The sequence below is a fragment of the Chroicocephalus ridibundus genome, chromosome 1 (genome assembly GCF_963924245.1).
Source record: "Chroicocephalus ridibundus chromosome 1, bChrRid1.1, whole genome shotgun sequence".
NCBI lineage: Eukaryota > Metazoa > Chordata > Aves > Charadriiformes > Laridae > Chroicocephalus > Chroicocephalus ridibundus.
The window spans coordinates 103,213,513-103,234,260 of NC_086284.1; the positions used below are offsets into that span (position 1 = coordinate 103,213,513).

General features: G+C 46.8%; 2 protein-coding genes across 7 annotated transcripts in view; both read right to left on the minus strand.

Moving 5' to 3' along the window:
- Positions 1 to 2,124: 2,124 nt before the first annotated feature.
- On the minus strand, positions 2,125 to 4,076 carry SMIM11 (small integral membrane protein 11). The gene is made up of 2 exons (XM_063346025.1): positions 3,968 to 4,076; positions 2,125 to 2,292 (listed from the first exon to the last, which is right to left on the minus strand). Exons 1-2 carry the CDS (start codon positions 3,986 to 3,988, stop codon positions 2,125 to 2,127), a joined length of 189 nt encoding a protein of 62 aa, XP_063202095.1. The 5' UTR covers positions 3,989 to 4,076.
- The window catches only part of KCNE2 (potassium voltage-gated channel subfamily E regulatory subunit 2), a 41,186-nt gene continuing 24,499 nt past the window's right edge, over positions 4,062 to 20,748 (minus strand). The window contains exons 1-3 of one of the 6 annotated variants that reach the window (XM_063346002.1): positions 11,793 to 16,213; positions 8,001 to 8,062; positions 4,062 to 4,083 (exon numbers count right to left, since the gene is read on the minus strand). In XM_063346002.1, coding sequence (XP_063202072.1) covers positions 8,024 to 8,062; positions 11,793 to 11,996 — 243 coding nt within the window. In that variant the 5' untranslated portion in view covers positions 11,997 to 16,213 and the 3' untranslated portion in view covers positions 4,062 to 4,083; positions 8,001 to 8,023. Of the gene's footprint in view, positions 4,084 to 8,000; positions 8,063 to 11,594; positions 16,214 to 20,464; positions 20,610 to 20,748 lie in introns of those variants that run through there. The other 5 variants (XM_063345992.1, XM_063345973.1, XM_063345963.1 and 2 more) reach the window with 5 other exon arrangements.

Below are 20,748 nucleotides of genomic sequence, written 5' to 3' on the forward strand. Positions count from 1 at the left end.
GTCCATCAACCTTGTACACACCCCTCACGGATGCAGTATTTTTCTCTTTAAAACCAGCCACCTCCTTGCAGCTAGTATTTAAAAACTGCCTCCCCTGCAGCTCTAACTGTAGCATTTGAGTAAGCAGCAACCAAGGCCATTGCTGGTTTTTTTTAACAAAGGTTTTTTTATTGCATAAATAGAGGCTTAGATATTTTGCTGTAGGTATAAAAAGTTGAGATATCGTTCAAGTGAATGTTACTCTTGAGGGTTTTATTCCTTTGACACATCCTTCATCTACAGGAAGGCTTCATTCTCCCAGGAAAGGAATCCAATGCAAGCTGCCAAGTGTCAGAAAATCTGCAGGGTGGGGAAACAGCAGTGAGAACAGCAGGCATGATACACTGGCAGCGCAGGGGCGAAATCTGCCTGCCCACGTGGCACACCGCAATCGGAGCTAATCGCGGCTCTGCCATGCTGACACCAGAGAACATCTTTAGGGCAGGAGAATTCACCCCTTCTCACAATCCCATTATAGAGAGACATAGCCGACAGTCGGAGAGATGGCAGAATTTAGGAAGGACTGGGCCTCTGGTGGGCAACACCAGGTGACGGGGCAACTAGGATATTTTCTGCAAAATCAAAGATGCTTTAATGCCAGTCATTCAACAAGGTCAACGTCACACTGCTGGACACAGAGGCCTTGTGGGATGAGCTCGTTACCCTGGCGCAGCAATCCCTTGGGATGTGTACTCTGCCAGGCAGAACTCCCTGGGACCCAGCGCTGCACACGCAGCACAGTATGGTCTGCTCATTACAGGTTGCTCGCTCACAGGGCAGCCCACCTCTCATTTGTTTAGCAATAAAACTCCATATAACTTACTCTGACTTACTGCAAAAATGGAAAGAAGTGTTCTCACAGCATTTTCCAGTGGCTAGCGAAACTGATTTAAAATAAAAGTTTAAAATGGCACAAGTCTGCCCAGAGACAAGTCCTCAGTCTGATGTAAACAGGAGACTGAAAAACACCTTTGTTTTTTTGTTTCTTCTATGTGAATAAGCCACTTCGTTCCCATGGTTATTTCCAGAGTCCCATTTCTAGTCACAATTTCCAATCCTTGATGTGCAAAATAAATCAGTGATAGGTTTGAAATCAAAACTAGTAAACATTTCTAAAAACTGAAACTCTCTTCATTATGTGAGGTGATGACCCCAAAAAGGGAAAGTTAAGTTTTTTAGTTTAATAAAGAGTAACATTACATCAAACTCCCACTGAGCTTACAAAGGGCAGGCAGGAATAGAATTCCCATTTTTCTGCAGAACAGAGAGATGTGAAATGAACTGATACAAAAATCACATACCAAACAAGTCAGGGAATACAATCTTAGCACTAGTCAGCATTCATTTTGCTAACAGACTTGATCCAATAAGGCAACGATTGTTTAAACTTTGAAAGACGAGGGAAGGAATTCAGCCCATGGGGAATGAAAACTCAAAACTTTAAGAAATTTGGTAATATTCGTTTTGCTTTTTTATGCAGAAAGATGTCAGTTTTTCTCAGTGAAGCGTGTCTGGTGGATGTTACATAGCATAACCTGTAGCATCTCTGTTACCTTGGGAAGTTCCATGGCATGAGATTTGGCCCTTCCAGCTAAACCATCTACTTGTCATGTATTTAACTAAGACGGAATGGCTGATTCTTAATTATGATTAATGATGATCCTAATTATGTCACTTAAGGCCAAGAAGTCTTATTGCATCATCTTGTCTGTCATGCCTCTAATGCATTTTTTGCCCAATTTAACCATCTCTTTATGCATCGGGACTTCCTGTGCAATTGGTTGGGCGTAAAAATTCAGGGAGATTAAGAGCAGAGAAGGAACGCTGTGCTAAGATCTCCTAAATCACGAACCATGGCTGCCAAGTTTTGTGGTGGTAACTGCAATTCCTACAAAGAATGGGCATGATACAGCTGTGCAAATACACTGAAACATCACAGGAGGCAAATATTACAAGAACTCAGATAATGGGCTAGTTCTAATTGCACAATCTAAATGCATCCAAGTCAAAACTTAATGGGATTGATATGTCAATGCCATTATCGAACACCCAGATGTCAAATAAATTCTATACCTGAGAGACTCTTCAATCATCCTTCTTCTCTGCTTCTCTTTTCGATTTCTCTTCACGTTCCCTCTTCAGTTTTTCTTCAATTTTTTTGCTCTGGTACATTTTCACTCCAGCAAACGCTAAGCAAAGAATCAATGTTTTAGCTGCCAAAATGTACATCAGCAATGGGAAATTCTCCAAAGCCTGAAATGTAAAACAGTATTTTTAAGCAGTTACTGGAACACTTGGACAATTAAAAATGAATCTACAGGGATGCGATACAGCTTCCTACAGCAACAGCATTATTCAAAACAATGGTAATGCTCCCCTGTTCATTCTTTTTTTTTTTTGTAGGATACTTTAAACTAGGCAGATCAATGTCTAGGGGAAAGGACCAAACGAAGTTCACTTCACTCAAGTTTGTATATGAAGCCCCTTTGAACAGGTTTTTGTTGCTTTTGCTTGCTTTACAGCAAACGGAATACTGGCACGATCTAGAGCTGAAAAAGGCGAAGAACTGAATATCTAAGGATAATTGTAAAAGTGGAAACACTTCTGAATAATTCTAATGAGTGATGGATCCGTGCATATCAGCTATCAGATGTGATCCCCAAAGACACTTTTGTGCTCCTAGAAATTTTAATCTATGGTAGTTTTGCAATTAACTTGCCCAGATCTGGAAGGTATAGATAAAGGCCTTTAAACTGGAAGAAAATTAAAAATACCCACAGCCTCCAGTGACTTAGTTTCAGGAGTTTTTAATGCCTGGAACCACTGAAATTGCACAACATATTTCAATGCTATAAAAGCATGCTACTGTAGATGCACATGGAGTGGAAAATAAAATGCAAATGGCTAACACTGTGAACTCAGAACACAAATATAACAAGAGCAGCACGGGCACTCAGTGACTGAGATACCAATTCCAGAAGGATATTGAAGGTACATGAACTTCCCAGCACACTGTTTCAAAGAGCCACCTAGCCTGCAGGATGGGTCTGGTCTTTCAGGGGTGCACAGTAGGTTCACAGTGCCAGCTCCCCCTTAGCAAGACTCCCAGTACCCCCCTGTACCCTTAGCAGGCCTTCCAGCACCTCATAAAGCTGTTTGGCCATTGTAAAACTAGTGAATTTAGAAAAAGCCTTGTATCCATACACCATTAGTGTGTCCCCTTAAAGTTCACAAATCAGAGGCTCAAGTGGGGTCTTTCATAATGCTGATTTCTACAAGCTACACGTTACCTTTGACATCAGGCCACTCTCCTCTAATTTTGCAAAAAAAACATCATCCTCTGTCAATCTCCCCACATGTTAAAAGTGGCAATCTCTTTAAACCACAGCTCTGCAACACCAGAAAGGTAAAGCCAAGGCTTGGGGTTAGCATTGCTTTCTTGATAAATGGTCTGATGTAACATGTTAAAACTGTTAATGCATGAGGTACTTGCTCAAACGTTTCTGTGCCTTACACCACGTACCCTGCAGAGTGTTTATGGCCCTAATACACTAAAAGACATAATGGAGAAAACACCCTCCAGTAATGAAAGGAGCTGAGGAAAGAGCAGCCAGAGAAAAGCCTGGAAAGAGGAAAGCTGGGAGGAGCAGAAGCAAGCAGAGCAGAGCTCGCCTACCAGCGCTGTGCTCAGGTCTACAGTGCAAGGCCCCGACAGCAAGAACTGGGGCCAGCCCACAAGGTGCAAGCCTGTACGGCAGGAAAGGACAACAAGTCCTCTGTCCCTGAGGTGCAGAGAGTGTGCTGGTTAAACGACCTTCACCCAGGCAAGGGAGCCATCTTTAAACACAGGACCCACCCAGCCACACCTGACATGCATCTGCTTGGAAGAGCAGTAACCCGCTACTTTATGAATGTGAAACATCCTCACCTTCCAGTTAAATGCTACCATCTTGGCTGTGTGATGATGTTGTCTGTCCCGCAGCGGGATGGGCTCAGCACCAATGAGCGTCACACTTCTAAAGGCACAGACCAGGGCAGAAGCATCTTGAAGAAATGGAAATTAAGAAAAAATTATCCAATCTGTTTCTACTCAGCATGTCCACCCTGCACCTCTCTGACAAGCTCGTTGGCTGGCAGCGTACCAGCGCCACATGGTTCAGGAATGACCTACGTGGGCCTTTTTTGGAGCTGAGTGACAGCAGCAACATCCATGCTGCTGAAGGACAGGGGATGGACAGGCCCTGGGCAGGTGCCACACTTGCGCAGCTGCCCAACCAAAAACCCGAGGCTGGCTGCTTTCAGAAGCTCCACGCGTGTGCACATCACACCGCCTCACTGGTGTCTGAGCTGTACGCAGACAGAAGCACACCCAGGAGAGCTGTCTTGTGTTTTTGAAGCCCACCTACCCTGTTCAGAGCCCAAATGCATAATGAAACCTAGTATCTAATATCATTTACCAGTTCTCTCCGATTCACTAATAAATCAAATTCTCCATGCAGCCCATAATAACACAAAAGCGAACCAGCCACTCGCTGGCTCCCTTGAGTAGTCAATGTATGTTTCAGAGCTGAACTTCGGGGCTGAGAAGTGCCTGAGGGGATGCTGAAGGCTGCAGCACACAGCCACAACACTGCCCTCTGGTCTCTGCTTGCTGCCCCACCAGCTCTGACACCGTTTCAAGCTGCTGGATTTCAAATTAAGCACGTTTCTCTGCCTGACCCCCTCGAGGTGTTTCCTGTATGTGTAACAACAGACACTGAAAAGCAGGAGGAAGCCCTACAGCTTAGTCCAAGCCTTCACCAGCAGCTGGGCTGAATAAATCATCACCACACCACAATAGCTGCTGCTGACCTTTCTTCAGAAACGGGGAATCAAGTAAATGTTCTTGCAGCTCCTGCGCTGCTCAGCCAGCTTCTTCACAGATGCTCTTATTTCTCCAGCTAGGATGTCCTTTTCTCTCCTCTTCCCCTAGCTGCAAAATCCTCACCCTGCAGAGACCACCCTGGAAACATCCCCACAGAGAGACACCACCAGAGATCTCTGTTACCGAGATCAAACTATACCGAAGCAGTGGTGTGGCCAAGTCATTTTGTCATTCGGTATTTACTGTGTTGATCCTGAGTTGCGCAGCTCCCTTCTCCAGTCGACAAAATGTCAGGGCAGCTGTGAACTAATGAGTTAGTAGCATTACGCCTCCAAAATACCAGGCATTTTAACTTCTGATGTTTCCTCCCGAATTTCAACGACCATTAAGATTTTAAGTCCCCTGCCAGATGGTCACAGCAAAAATCCCCCATCACAGCAGAATCTGGTTCTCAGTGCATGGTTCAGATGGCTACATGCTTCTCAATGAAACCCAAGCTACACAAGCCTGGCCTGATCTGAAGGGACTGCACTGCCCAACTGGGGTGTCCTCCTCTCAGAACGCTGACTTGGTTGGGGGGTTCATCAGGCACAGTCTTCACTCTTCTCCTAAATTGCTGTAAATTCTGTGCTTCAGTCAGAATCAATTTTGCAACGTGTTGTAAAAAGGCAAGAATTCAGCCATTCAAAGAAAGGCTAGCATCTGGCATATGATGCTGAAAATGGGGTGTAAGTGATTTTTTACATACAGAAAAAGTTTGAGAGTCAGCAAACATTATATGAGCCCATCTGTGGGGTCTGATTGCAGGGTACTGTCCCACCAGCAAGAAGCAGCGTATAATGTGTATCACAGTGTGCACTCCTGCGAATGCTCTTCGTTGCAAGTTGATTATTTAAGCATTCAGCACAAGACTTCTGTAATATTTCCGCTCTGCTGAGACACACGCCTGAATCGTGTATCCACCACGAGTAGCTGCACTGAAGTCACAAAGGATGGGAATTAAAGAAATTCTCACTTTGTTTTGAAGAGTGGTGTTTTGATCCAAAATGTTTCCTGTGAGAGCTGACACGTTTGATGGTCTGTCCTCACAGTGTCTTCTGTGGTTGGAACTGAGCAGGGAAGCCACCACTCTCTCCATGTTGCATTCCCACATCCTGTGCCACCAGCCTCCAGTGGTCAAGCACTTCTCCCCACTTCTCTTGACTCTTCCAGTCTCCACCTTGGTCCAGACCTTACTAAATACAGCTGAAACCCCAGGACAGAAAAAAATGGGTGGAGCTGGGGCATGGGGCAGGGAGAAGAAATTGGGCAAAGGAGAGAAAAAGGCAGGGTTCACTTCACATTTGAAAAACAACATTTGTTAGCACTGAGGTTGTCAATTCAAAAGCAAAAAGCACAGACACTGTACTTTCAAGGTTGTGATATCTTAAAAGCATGCAGGCAAATAAACAGCTGAAGTTTCATGTTTGCCTTTTCAGAGGCAGATAAGGCACAGATAGGAGTTCAGAACACATCTACAGTCGGGCATTGTTCGTTCCCCAGGAAAATGCAAGCTCCCTTAACAAACACAGCACTACTGGGAACGGAGACTGGGCCCCACGGAAGGTCACTATTACCTTCCCTCGCTAGCAAGGAGGTCTTGTGTTGAGCCACGTGAAAAAGGAAGAGGACCACTAGTCTCTGCCTGAAGCCCTGATGGAGACTCTGTGACAGACACTAATCTAACCATCACCCACTCGTACACTCCTGTGCACGGCAGGGATAAAATGATAACACTCTCACACATATTGGTGGCCTTCTTCACCGGGATTGTACCTCACAATCACTAGGCTATTTACACTCACACCTCTCTGTGAAGCAGATCAAACTACTGCAGACAGGAAAGGGAAGAGAGGGTCTGCCCATACCACACACCTCTACACTATACTAGCAATCCTCCACTAGCTTCTAATGCTGTGAGGTCTTCTGGGTCCAGAGCAGGCGTAGAGAGTCCCCAGTGCAGCCCCAGAGGCTCGCGTCCTCAGCAGGGCTAAAGAGCTCCCAGGGAGGGCTGCACCAAGTCCCAGAGCTAGACTTCAGCTGATACCAGCCCCAGGATCTCTGCACAATGCTGTGTTGTGCAACACAGACCACCCCAGAAAGACTAAGGAGTTGAGCCCCAGACAGATGGGAAGTCTGTGGTGGAGCACAGAATTGAATCCAGGTCTCTCAGCCGCTGAATTACAGCTCCAGTCCACCACAGCAACCGCATCACAGCCCAGCCGCTCTCGCCATTGTTTGCTTATGCAGTGGCAGAGTATCGACCGGCCTGCATGCACAAGAAAAAAGTCTACACAGACATCTGGGTACTCCCAAACCCACTTGAGTTGTCTTGGCTGAAAGTCTCACTCAGCCTGCCAATAACTCCATCTACTCAACAAAATGGGACTCGTGATATTCTTTTGTCTGCTGGGGATTTCTGAGCACCTCCATTTTGTCCATTTTGTGAAAAGCTATGAAAGTTACCAGCCACAAGGCCTTGGAAAGTAGCAAGCTACTAGGGTTGTTTGACTGCATTTAAAATGGAGTGATGGCCGAGTATGTCCTGAGCTAGAAAAGGGGTTTCAATCCACCTATCTCTTGTTGCTGATTTCTTTAATGCACGTATTTCAGGAAGCAAAGTGCATGTTTTCCACCTGAACAGTCACTGGGACCCACCACTACACGTGACCCGCTGTGTCATGCATCAGGCTGAGCATCTGCAAGACAGGATCACGACTTCTCAAAAAAAATAAAAGACTACTGGGTCATGGGAAAACACAGTAATATGGCAAAGCCCAAAGGCTACAGAGAAACACAGTGAAAGCCAGTATGAGCCAGAGTGCTGCACTAAGAATCCATCACAAACCACTGCCACAAGATGCAGTGGTTATATTAAGTCAGAAGTACTCAAACCTGTGCACAGTTACAGTCTCTATGTGTAGGTAGGTCAAAACATCACTCCATAAAAAGACGCATGTAATCACTCAGTTTATACTAGTGTCACTGGTAAAAGATATTCCTAAACTAACACCAACTCAAGGAACACCAAAACAAAAAGCCATGTAAGATTTCATACCTGAAGAAGAAGAAATGAAAATATTAGTGATTCCTCTGGCAGCTCCTCATATGCTCCAAACTCTGGAAAACAAGAAGAGAGCAGATGGGACATATCAATCATAGTGCCTAGATTAAAATCCAATCAAACCAAAACCAGACGTGTCAGTGGCACATCTTCCACTGTGGGTCCCAGGGCATCATTTCAGCTACGTCCCAGGGTCCTTGCAAGCTGCAGGACCTTGCTTGCTGCCACCGCCTTGCCCTAGGAGGGTCCCCTGCCTCCATCCCCACCCCAGCTCTGCCCCAGTCACTCTGGTCCCTGCAGCACCAGCGCCCAGCACAGCTCAGCGACCCACACGTGCGCTTGAGGAAACCAATTTCCTTCAACAAACGGTAACTTCAGATCCGTCTTTCTAACTTATTTGCTTCATATTTTGTTTATGAAAACGGCAACACTGGGGAGATTCACATGCAGCAAAGCGCACTTTGCAGGTGGCCATGCGTCGTTCCCTGTGGTGATTCACTGGGAGACAACCGCGTGGGGCCTGCCTGCGGTTTGCAGCCGGCCAGCGCGTCTCCGGCAGCTTTTAAACCTCACACCTCTGCGTCCCACAGGTGGACGGGAGGCTACAGGTTATGGCGAGGGAACTTCTGCTGCCACCTCGCCTCGCACCCTGGCTGGTCCAGGCCTGGAACCGGGCCTGTGGGGGGGTCGGGCAAGCAGGCAGGGCGATGGGCAGGCAGGGAGGGCAGGCAGGAGAGCAAGGAAATGGCAGCAGGAGAACGGGCAAAAGAAGGTAGGCTGGTCAGGAGCGGGCAGGCAGCGGGCCAGGAGGGCAGGCAGGAGAAGGCTGAAGGGAGGCCGGGGGTGCTGGAACTGGCAGGCAGGCAGGCAGGCAGGCAGGGGGCAGGCAGGAGAGTGGGCCGGAGGGCAGCCAGCAGCGCAGGCCGAGCAGGCCGGGTCGGGGTCGGGGTCGGGGACGGGCCGCCTCGGCTCCTGCCCTATATCGCCCCGCCGCCCCCGCCTGCCTGCCCGCCGCCCCGTCGCCGCAGGCGGCCACGCCGAGGAGGGGTGTGGGGGTAAGGCCCAGGAACCGCGTCTCCTACCTCACGGGGCGGCCATGGCTCTAGGCGGGAGGGCGCGACAAACTACATCTCCCAGCAGCGGCAGCGGCAGGGCAGGCACCGGCGTGGCGGCCGCGTCCGCCCGCCTCGCCTCGGCCAGGGGCACCTTTCCCGCAAAGCCGGCGTGGCCCGGCCGCTGCCTGAGGCTGGAGCATAAAGTAGCCCCCCTGGAGTATTGTGTCCAGGTTTGGGAGTCCTCAGCGAAGGAAGGACACGGACCTGTTGGAGCGGGTCCAGAGGAGGCCACGAAGATGATGAGAGGGCTGGAGCACCTCTGCTGTGAGGACAGGCTGAGAGAGCTGGGGCTGTTCAGCCTGGAGAAGAGAAGGCTCCAGGGAGACCTTATAGCGGCCTTACAGTACCTGAAGGGGCCTACAGGAAGGGTGGGGAGGGACTCAGTATCAGGGAGTGGAGCAATAGGACGAGAGGTAATGGTTTTAACCTGAAAGAGGGGAGATTTAGATTAGATATCAGGAAGAAATTCTTTCCTGTGAGGGTGGTGAGACACTGGAACAGGTTGCCCAGAGAAGCTGTGGATGCCCCATCCCTGGAGGTGTTCAAGGCCAGGCTGGATGGGGCTTTGAGCAGCCTGGTCTAGTGGGAGGTGTCCCTGCCCATGGCAGGGGGTTGGAACTAGGTGGTCTTTAAGATCCCTTCCAACCCTAACAATTCTATGATTCTATGATTCTTCCAAAAAAAAAAAATAGTTCTGAAGTAAAGCAATTCCCACATGCCCCAGGGGTGTAGGTCCGAGGGCAGAGCAGTCCAGATCCACCTCCTCAGCATCTACTAGCAGCCGCCTGCCTGCTACTGGCAGCAGGGCCCGGCCAGAGGCTGGAGCTGCTGCCCGGTGATGGCGGGGAGCAGGGCCTGAGGGGCTCAGACAACTGCTGGGGACGCTGGTCCACCTGGGCAAGTTCTCCAAGGGTGTACCTTGCCAAAATGGGCTCTCCCTGACTGTGGTATGGTCCAGGTTGCCCGAGGGTCCCTCCAGCTGCTCGGTGCAGCACAGCGCCAACGCTGGAGCCACCAGCGGGTCCCGAGGGTGAGGGGAGTCCCTCAGGAGCCAGGGAGCTGGCAGGCACCCACGGGCCACCCAGGGAGGTGGGAGGGAAGGGGGCACATTGGGTGGGGAGAGGCTCAGCAGATGGCCATGCTGGCACCTGACAAGCCTTCCTCAGGGCTCATGGACTGAGATGATCCAAAGGCTTATTACTGTGCCAGCAAAAGGCCCATCCGGAGTGTGACAGTTGCTGCTGTGCCAAATCTCAAGAGCAGTCTCCAAAACAAGCCAAAGCTTCCCAACAAAAGAAGCCCTTTTCTTTTTCATTTCTTTTTAGCACGAGCGAAACAAAATTGCTGAAAATGCAGTGCCAGACATGGCTGAAGTATTTCAGCCAAAACTTTCTCAAAACAAACAACAAGCCCACACGATAGACAGCCGGTATGGGAATGTTTAGCTTAAGCGATTTAAGTGTGGCAGCATGAATGAGAGCTGAACCCAGAGTCTTACAAAAAGAAGCACGTTTTAATACTAGAAGTGTCACCAGTTCTCCTTGTAATTATTCCCAGAGAGCCAGTGTTGTGATACTTCAGCAGCACAGGAGAAGATAAACCATCTTGAAAACCCCTTTACCAGCCAGTGGAAACCAGTACCCAACATGAGAAACACTTCGGAAGCACGGCAAGGCTTCCTAAGGCCATAAGTCAGGATCTTACTGGTTTACACTGAGCACTGGATGATGGGATGTAACCAGCGCCACCATCACCCAGCTTGCGTCCCAGATAGACAGATTGCTCTGGAGAACCAAGGAGCAGCAGAAGTGACAGCTTGGCCAGCTGTATACTTGAGGACAGATGATGAACCTCTGGAAGCTGCCCTGGACAGCCAGGACATGCTCTTAGATGAGACTGCTATGCTAGTTTAGCAGCTCTTCTGCTATAAAGCAGGCCTTGTCAAAAGGCCATGAGTCAGTGTTTGCTGGCAATGAATAATGAAATCAAAATGGGAGCCAGATCATTAAAAAAATAGTTTGGAATGAATATGTGTAGGTATAGGTTACCTCCTATGATTCATACCATAACACATTGTTCAGCCAATAGATGGAGATTTTGATATTTTACTGTACATTTTCAAGTTATTTTTAAGATGGGCTTAAGTTATACAGCTTCGATCTAAATCAGCATTTTTGACCCCTAATTCACAGTTATTCTGAGGTGGGAACATCCAGATCTGCTTCTGGATTTAAAAAATTCTAAAAAGAAATCAAGTTACTCATTCTCTTCATTTTATTTTCCTGAAGAACAGAATACCAAAGGAAAGCACATTTTTCCTGGATGTTCCCCGACCAGCTATGCCAAAGTCCTCATGGAAAACAGTAATGTTGATTTCCTCAGCACTGTGTTCCACATTGACCTGTCCGTTAATGAACAGTTTTACAGCTATTTGTAATTCCAGTGAGTTCCCTGCATGTGGCTGTATGACTTCCTCATTGCTGGTATTTCCAAAAAGTTAAGGTGATCCAGGGGTCGCTTTGTCCCTTGCACCCAAATTTTCATGGATCACACACTTGAGGTCTTCTCGATTCAGAACCTGGCTTTTATACTTCTCGCCCCAGTCCTCAACGATGTACTGATGATAGGGGTCATTGGAGTGCTCTCGCCTCTTTGATTTCACAGTACTCACCAAGATCGCCACAATAATGAAGGAGAACATCCCAATCATCACCATCAAATAAAGGATAACGTAGTCAAAGTTTTCAGCATCAACCTTGGCTTGCAATTTATTCGCTGATTCCGTCATGTTTTTCCTCCAGCTGTTCATGTAAGTGAGGAAGGTTTCCTTGAAAATATCTTCAACTGCCCAAGTGAAGTTTCGCATTTCGGCCATCCTTGCAAGTTACGGCTACTAAAGACAACATGATACTTATTTTAATCAAATATCTCTACTAAAACAGTTACATTGGTTTCTTTTGTCTGCATTATAACAACTAAATAGTAACACCTGCCACTTGCCAGTGAAAATGGAGTCCCAATTTTATATCAGCTGAGAATCCCCGTCTCCGAGTGGTTCGATGTGTTCAGAGACTCAAGGAGGTCTTATTCCTCTCCTCACTCGGGTCGCTTTTGGTCTGTGGGAAGCCAAATACTCTTTGGTGAAATCTAGTGAGCGTGGGCCCCCATGACCTGCATTCCAGGCTTTGAGGCACACTGCCTACCCTACTGAGGCAGCAGCTCTCAAGAAGCTCTGAGAAAAGCCTTTTTCTGTCTTTCCTACATAAAGAGGAGGGTGTGACTGGCTTGCAGCCCCCTAGCCTGCAAAAAGCAAAGGTTCTGGTAACAGCATTTCAGTCTGATGCTCCTGTAGAACACCTGTCCTTCAATGCTTCAGGCCAACCAAGCCCTACAACATGTGGCAAACCTTCCACAAAAAGCCACTCGATTTCCGTGCGGTCTTCAAGCAATGATGAGCTTTCTGCAGCCTATGGTAAGGGGTGGTGGATTTTCATCACTGGTAAGAAATTGCGGTGCCTTTGGAACTGGAGTTCAGCAGTGTACCTTCCTCTGCTTGTTGGACTAGACTTGCAAGATCAGCACGCACAGAACAGGCACGCACACACAGCAGGACACAGGTACATGTGCATTTATCCACGCACACACACTCAAGCATAGGGATAAAGGTGATCTAATGAAAGTAAGCAAGCTGTTAGAAAAGCCAAATACAAATTGTCTTGAAACTTCTTTTTTGGGTGCAAAATCTCTCTGCTTTTTCTTTGATTCAGAACAAAAATTACTATGCTTTTTTCAGTAGGAAATAAAGAATTACCAACAGAAACTTACCTTTCCTGTGTCCTTCTCTAATGAAATTCACAGCAACAATCAGGATTTTAAAACTCCACTGGATAATATGATGATACTCTCAAAAGGAGCAGAGATATCTTAAACTTTAAGTAGCCCCTAGGCTGCACAAGCCTGTGAGCAATTGTCTGTTAAATAAGTGCCTTGTACTGCACGCTTTATATTAAATTAAATGCTAAATCTAATCTCACCTGGAAAGTCAAATATTGGCTGACAGCTTACATCAGTCATCCTGTCAGATGCCGAGTACTATTCTTTGTGCTTATTACTGCAATTTCATATATCGTAAAGGAGCACTGTAGTGATTTCTAGGCGTAAACATTGATGCAGCTCGGTCTTTGTGGACCCAGACAGAAGAAAAGTAAAGATGAGCTCTACAAAATAATGATAATAATAATTCCCTTGGCTGATACGGGCATGAGAGGCTAAGCAGTGAGTAGGCAGTGCGGAAGGCCTGCCAGCCTGTCAGGCTGCTTAGTGCCCACAATTTGCCTTTCCTTTTCTTCCACCAAGATCATGCTTGTTAGGGACCGACCCCTCCCTGAAGCCCTTGCTTTGAGAAGCAGGTCTTCATGCACAGCCAGGACCAATCTCTCTGAGCTCACTCTGCTCTGCGTGCGCCTCACTCGGGATCTGGAGCAAGAAAAGACAAAAACCTATGTTTAAAAAAAAAAGCAGAATTAATTAATGTTGATTTTATTTCTAGCAAATGCCACACGCTGACACCTAACCGAAAGGCTCTGAGTCACACCTTAGAAAATAGCAATGCGCTCAGTGAAATGAGACAACTTTGGTTTTAGTCAACAGCGGTTCCTGGCTATGATGGGGACATCCAGGGGAGGGGGATTAGGGTGGGACTGTGGTGCAAAGTGCTCTGCAAGCACATGTGCTGGGACAGACTTTCTCTAAAAATATTTTCATTTTACAGGTAGTCCTGCCTGAGCAGCTTGCAGAGAAAGCAATTTTTCAGGTAGCTCTGCTTTGAGGAAGATAAAACAAACATGGACTACCGCTGAATCAACAGCACACATCAGAAAAAGGGACTCTTGGTACGGAAACGTGTTAATCCCTGAGGAAGCCCTGCTAGTGCCGTGCTACTGACATTGTCATGGTTACTGCTATCATTTCTTCTGGATGATTTTCTATGCATGAACACCTCCCAGCATGGGGGCGAGCTGCTGGCAGCATTTCTTCTCTGATCTCCCGCTTCTCTCCAGCAGTTTACCACGTGTCCTCAGATCGGCTCCTCGAAGTCGAGGTAGCTGCTTCTGTTTGCTTTGATGAAACCCATAAGACAGAAGCTCCGTGGCAAGTCCAGCCTCCTGCATTGCACAACCAGCGACGCATCTGGGTTGATCCTGGCTGGATAAAGTCACCTGGAGCCACCAGAAGAGCTCCCAAATGCAGGGCTGTGAGCCTGGCTATGGAAATGAGAGAGGAGCCATAGCCCTGGAGGTTCCCAAGCAGAGCATCTTGGGAACTGCTGCCCTGGGATGCCAATAGCCAGGTGAAAGAACTTATCCCTCCTTCAACCAACCTCTTCTACCATCTGTTCCTGTTCCATTGGCCAATACTTGCAGGCATATACTCACACACAGGCATACCTACATATATAAAAGATGCACGTGTTCTCAAGCAGACCTGAAATTTAACTGCCAACTCTGTTCTCATCCACACCAGAAGAGTCCTTGAATAATCCCGTTCTGCTGCGTGTCCCTCTGAAGGTCATATTTGCTCAGTCTCTAAAGCAATGAGGTGATCAAGGACAGACAGCGTGGAACTGGTTAAAAAGAAGGAGGGGCAGCCAAATGTCTTGGGCAGGAAAGGCAACTGCCTTAATCTTAGTCTCTCAAATGGAGACTAATATTAAGCAAAATGCTCCTGGTCTTAATGGAGAGAGGTAGGAACGGTTGTTGAGCTGAGCATGGATAGGTCATGGCAATCAGGAAGAGTCCTTGGTGACTGGAAAAAGCCAAATGTCATGCTTATCCTTGAGAAGGGCAATGATGGCCCAGGGAGCTGAAGGATGATCAACCACACTTCAAACCGTGTGATGATTAAGGGACATATCCTTCTGGAATCCGTTATCAGGCATGTGAAGAATAAAAGGTGATTAGAAAAAGCCAGCATAGATTTACCAATTATGCCCGGTCAAGCTTATTGCTTTCTATCGCGAGATAATTGGAAGACTATTTCAGTGGATGAAGGGCAGAGTGGTAGCGGTGGTTTACCTTCACTTTAGCAAGGTTTCAGCATGGTCTCTCATAATCCCCTTATAGCCAGATCAGAGGGATATGAACCAGATGTGTGGACTCCAGAACTAGTGGGACCACTGTCCTGGGCAAGATAGAGTAAATGACAACCCGTAGCAGATCTGGATGCTGGGCTTTATGGAAGAACCAAGGAGATTAGTGCTTTTACACCCATCTGCCAGCTCCAGCAGAGCAACTGACTATTCACTGATGAAGCAGTGCTGTGGCAACTTCTGCTCTTGCCTCCCAGGTGGTGTGGAGCAGGTGGGCCCATTCCATGACAGGGTGTTGTCATCAGCAGGAGCTACACCACATGTAAACATGCACAGTATTTAACAATTTGTATAGATAACATAACAATTAGGTGTATTTTCACATGTAGCAGCCCTGTGGTCTTGAAGGTACCATTCATGGAAAATATTTTCTTTTTAGATGTACAGTAGGCTCAGAACTGAATGATACTCGATTGTTGATAACCTTCATGATTGATAACCTTCGGTGACTGTTTAGCAATGTATTCATTTGTTGACTATTTTACAAATCCTTTATCAGTCTTACTGGTGAGTCAGTGAAGACGGTAGCAGACATATTGAAGATCTTGTGATTAGACCCAGATCTCATTGGAGGGTTTATGTGAGCTCATTAGCAATTCATCTCTCCCAGCGTTTTGCAATATCTCTTGTAAATGCATAAAGGGATACTCATAAGTAAAGACAAATTTGCATACACGTAACATACATAGATCAGTATCTATAGGATTGGAATGGAGTGCTCAATTTTCTGTGTTTCTTGTAACAGATAAGATTAACAGAAGATTGTTATTGACAGTGATCTTTGTTCCCCAGACATTTCCCTTCATAGGAGCTTCCAGTGTACTCAATCACTTTTTTCCAGTCCTCCATCAGTTGTTTCCCTGTATTCTCTACAATAAACAGAGAAACTTTACGCTGCATTTTAAATCAGCAGCTGATATATTTATACACAGCTTTTGTCATCTTCTTTTTCCTTCATTTTCTTTAAAGTAAGAAAATTAACCATACATAGGGTTCATTACTTAGGATCATTAATTTTACAGGGTTAATTCTTAGAAACAAAAGAATATATCTGTTAAGTGTGGTTATTGGAGAGGTAGCCTGTGATATGGACCTATGCATTTTTCCTTCAGTATTTCTTCTGTTCTGGTTAAATCATAATATTGTACTATTCACTGTGCCTTTCAGACCTCAAACTTTTGTATACACAGACTTAACCCACAATCTTCTCAGCCTTTAACTACTGATATGCTAACTGCTAACTACTGATACTTAGAGTGCTGATAGCATTTAATTAGTTTCCCCACTGCTTTAAACTTTTTACCTTCTTGATAGCCCTCCTAGATTCCTTCTGGTATTTACACATTTGCTTAAAAGAACATTAGTGAAACCGACAGTTGTGTCCCTGGGTCTGGCTGCTGCTTTTCAAGTTGTTGTCTGTTAGTCAGTCACCCTGTAAAACAAAAAGACCTACCAAGGCCACTAGGTTTTTGTAGTTTGCCTTCAACTGTGACTGCTGAAACATTTCCTTGTAAGATTACTCAAGATTACATCTGTTAATTAAGTTTAAACTTGTTCTTTATGTTGATTTTTCTTTTTAATTCAATTTTTACTGCATCTCGGGACATGTTCCAGCTCCTTCTGGTTTCTCATAACAGCGTTGGTAATTAAAGATACTGCCTCTTTATTTTTTGGTTTGTAGCTGTGCTTCTAGGTCTCTTAACCTGTTTCTTGCATTCTTGTGTCAAGCCTCTTCAATGGGTCAGTATGTGTAACCTACCACCTCTCCAGGAGCTTTGACTTCCACCTCTCAAACATGTAACTCTTCTGCCTCTCTTCGCCATTCCTCTAAGCAAATCTTTATGGTTTTATTTTCTTTCTTCATTTACCCCATGGAAGATGGGTGTGATTTTCTTTCCCAAGATAAGGAAGATAGGATTGGTACATCTTTTCCTCCCAAAGGTATGGTTTTCAGCATAGCTGGGAGTTTTCATAGAATGATTAGAGTCGGAAGGGACCTTAAAGGTCATCTAGTTCCAACCCCCCTGCCATGAGCAGGGACACCTCCATGCAGCCTGGCCTTGAGCACTTCCAGGAATGGGGCATCCACAACTTCTCTGGGCAATATGTTCCAGTGCCTCAGCACCCTCACGGTAAAGAATTTATTCCTAATATCTAACCTAGATCTACCCTCTTGAATTTGAAGCCATTACCCCTTGTCCTATCACTACATGCCCTTGTAAAAACTCCCTCCCCATCTTTCCTGTAGGCTCCTTTTAAGTACTGGAAGGCTGCTATAAGGTCTCCCTGGAGCCTTCTCTTCTCCAGGCTGAACAACCCCAACTCTCTCAGCCTGTCTTCGTAGCAGAGGTGCTCCAGCCCCCTGATCATCTTTGTGGCCCTCCTCTGGACTTGCTCCAAGAGGTTCATGTCCTTCTTATGTTGGGAGCCCCAGAGCTGGATGCAGTACTCCAGGTGGGGTCTCAGGAGAGCAGAGTAGAGGGGCAGATTCATCTCCCTGGACCTGCTGGCCACGCTTCTTCTGAGGCAGCCCAGGATGCAGTTGGCTTTCTGGGCTGCGAGCGCGTACTGCCAGCTCATGTTGAGCTTCTCATCAACCATTTTAATGTCTTGTCCTATACAGGTTGGGTTTTCTTTTTAAGTGAGGAAATCCTTTTGCAATTGTTTATCTCTTATGTGACTGTTCTTCCATCTTTCAGGGAGCAGTGTTTAGAGGTTTCATCCTTAGCCTGTTTTCTTGGGCCTTGTCTGCTCAATGGTAAATACATTTGGTGGTTCAGCAGTTGGGATATTCTTTTTTTCTGTGAGACCCTGAGACTTAATTGCATGTTATACAGTTTGATCGCCTGGTATGACACTGGGGGTACATTTGTGAAAGTCGTAACACCCGTCCTTTCACATTGGATCTGGTATGGGTGCCAGCCGAGAGGAACAGCTTGATCTGCTGGAAGGTGGTCTGCTATTCAGAGGGATCTTGGCAGGCTGTCCCCAGAACTTTCATAGCTGATAAAAACCTATCTCTAAATATTAGAGTAACTCCATGTCTGAAGGTCGCTCCCTCGTCACATCAGAGACCCACATCAGGATGCACTGTCCTTAATACCTTGTATTAAAACAATGAAAATAGTGCAGACAGTGGAGAGGGACACCAGGAATAGACCTTTGTGACTAAATAAAAATATATTTGACAAAGCAACATTTTCCAGTCTTCACTGAAATGAGAGGAAAAGCATTCAGAAGGAAAGTGAATTTTAACCGTATTTTGCTAAGCAGTACAAGCATAAGCAAGGTTGTGAAGAAAACCCTTTGTGTGTATGAGGAAAGAATGTATCTCGTCAAGATGCATTCGACATTGAGGGGCTCCAGCCTAAGCAGTTTCTCAACCCTGAACGCTTGAAAAAACCAAGCAGAGGGTTAGAAAAAACCAACAAGTTGGGTCCTGAACTGTGACTTTGTCTTGTGCCAGGACTGCACTGCAGCTGAGGTACAGGCAGCTGCCACCCTGCCAAGAAATGCACTGCTCCCCTCAGCCCAAAATGCAGGGATGGAGAAATCTTGGCCAGGCGGAGACTGCAGTCATTCAGCTTTGTTGCTATGGTTTTATGTGTTGCTGTTGCAAAAGCTTTAGAGGGTAAATAAGGGTGTTGCCTCCACATAGCCTTTAAATGAAAAAGCAAACACTAATATTTCACCGTGTCCGATGCTTAGCTTCTACTGACTTAAGGAAATTCACTTCTCAGGCTCTTTGAGATCACCCTTCTGAAAGCATAGACGGAAAATAAACACCTTTCCAAACAATGACCACAGAGACGGCTTTTGCTGGGGACAGATAGCTCTGAAGGGAGCATTGTCCAACATGCTGCGGGTGAAGGACATCCCCACATCAGCCCTGAAGAACATGAGCTGCTGAGTGACCTCCGCTCCCAGCACGGGCAATGGGGATGGTGCCTGCATGCACCGCTGATAAACTGTGCAGCAGCTGGCAGCGCTGCCCTCCTCCTGTCTGCTAACACCAGGGTAGGACTAACAAGGGCTACCTGTTACGGCCACATGCCCATTAACACTTTGGTGTGTGCCTGCACACCGGCTGATCACCTCTCACGTGGAAACGCCATCGTCACTGCAGCCCAGGCAGCCAGAGGGCTCCTGAAAGGCAGATTGGGCTGTCAGCTCGCAGCCTGACCTCTTCTTACCGCCAAAGCCTAAGGACAGCATCCTTCTGGCTGGGAAGATAAGATGTGGCACCTCAAATCCATCTATGTGTGTCCCCCAGAGAAGAAAAGAAACCTGAAGTGCCCACACAGGTTTCCTCCTAGATACTGAGTGGATTTTCACCATACTTTCAGTGGTAATTAACATATTGTTGCCTGCAGCTAAACCGCAGTGCGCCACCCACAGTTACCTGAAGGCAAGGTCCTGCTCAAGGTCAGTGTCATGAAAGGCAAAGTTAATGGTAATAACTGACAGCAACACTTTTCCTAGCAGCTTAAGCTGAATCTGTCCTTTGGATAGGAAGCTGCAGGTCAGTTGCTTGCTGGGTTGTAGGTAGGAACCGCAAAGCTCTGCAGACATACGCACACCTCCCGCATGCACAGGCACACTCGGTACCACCCAACATTGCTGCCCTCTGCTCCTCACCCACAGTCCCCAGGCCGTTATGGAGGAATACGGTCAGTGGCTCAGCCAGAGCAGTTAAAGGGTAGGAGAGATGGTAGGAAAAAGTTGGATGGGGAGTATAAATGTCACCCAGGACAGCATACACAGCAAGGTACTGGCTGTGCCCACCTGCTCTCTGCTTCCATAGGGTATCTCTGAAAACCACATGTCATGTGCCATCGGTGGTTTGAACAAGCACCAACGGTGGTATGGAGGCACCACTGTCCCTCATGCCCCTCACCTAACCTGGGATCTGGGCCCTCTGCCCTCGAGCCCCTATACAGCTCTGATGCTTATACACTTGACAGCTGCACTCCTGGTCCTGGAAATAAAATTTTATCGTGATCCATTGGCCTCAAATGGGGTTTTTTGTCCTGGCATTTGCTCTGTTAAACACTATTTGCGCAACTAAATAAGTGTGTCTGGTGCAGACAGAATAAGAGTTTCTGAGACAGTAATGGTAGTGACTGCTGTTCTCAAACAGAAATGCTTTCCCTCTGCAGAGAGCCAACCCAGCCTGACTGAGATATCACCTGTACCTGCACCTCAGTTTGACTTCCAGTGATGTCCACAGCTGAACATGATGACAGATGAACGTTTCTTCTTTCTGCGTGTGTTGGCTCTTGAGGTGCCTGGGCTGGGGAAGTGAAACAGCTCTGTACATGTTCTCTCCACTTCCCTGCAATGCATCCAGGGACAGGCAAGCCAGAGATAAGGTGGTGTGAGAGGGCCAAAGGTACGTGCTTTGGCCTCAAGCTGACCTGAGGTTTTGTTTGGGATTGCCCGGGGCAGCAGGTGACAGAAATTGCAGCACAGACATACA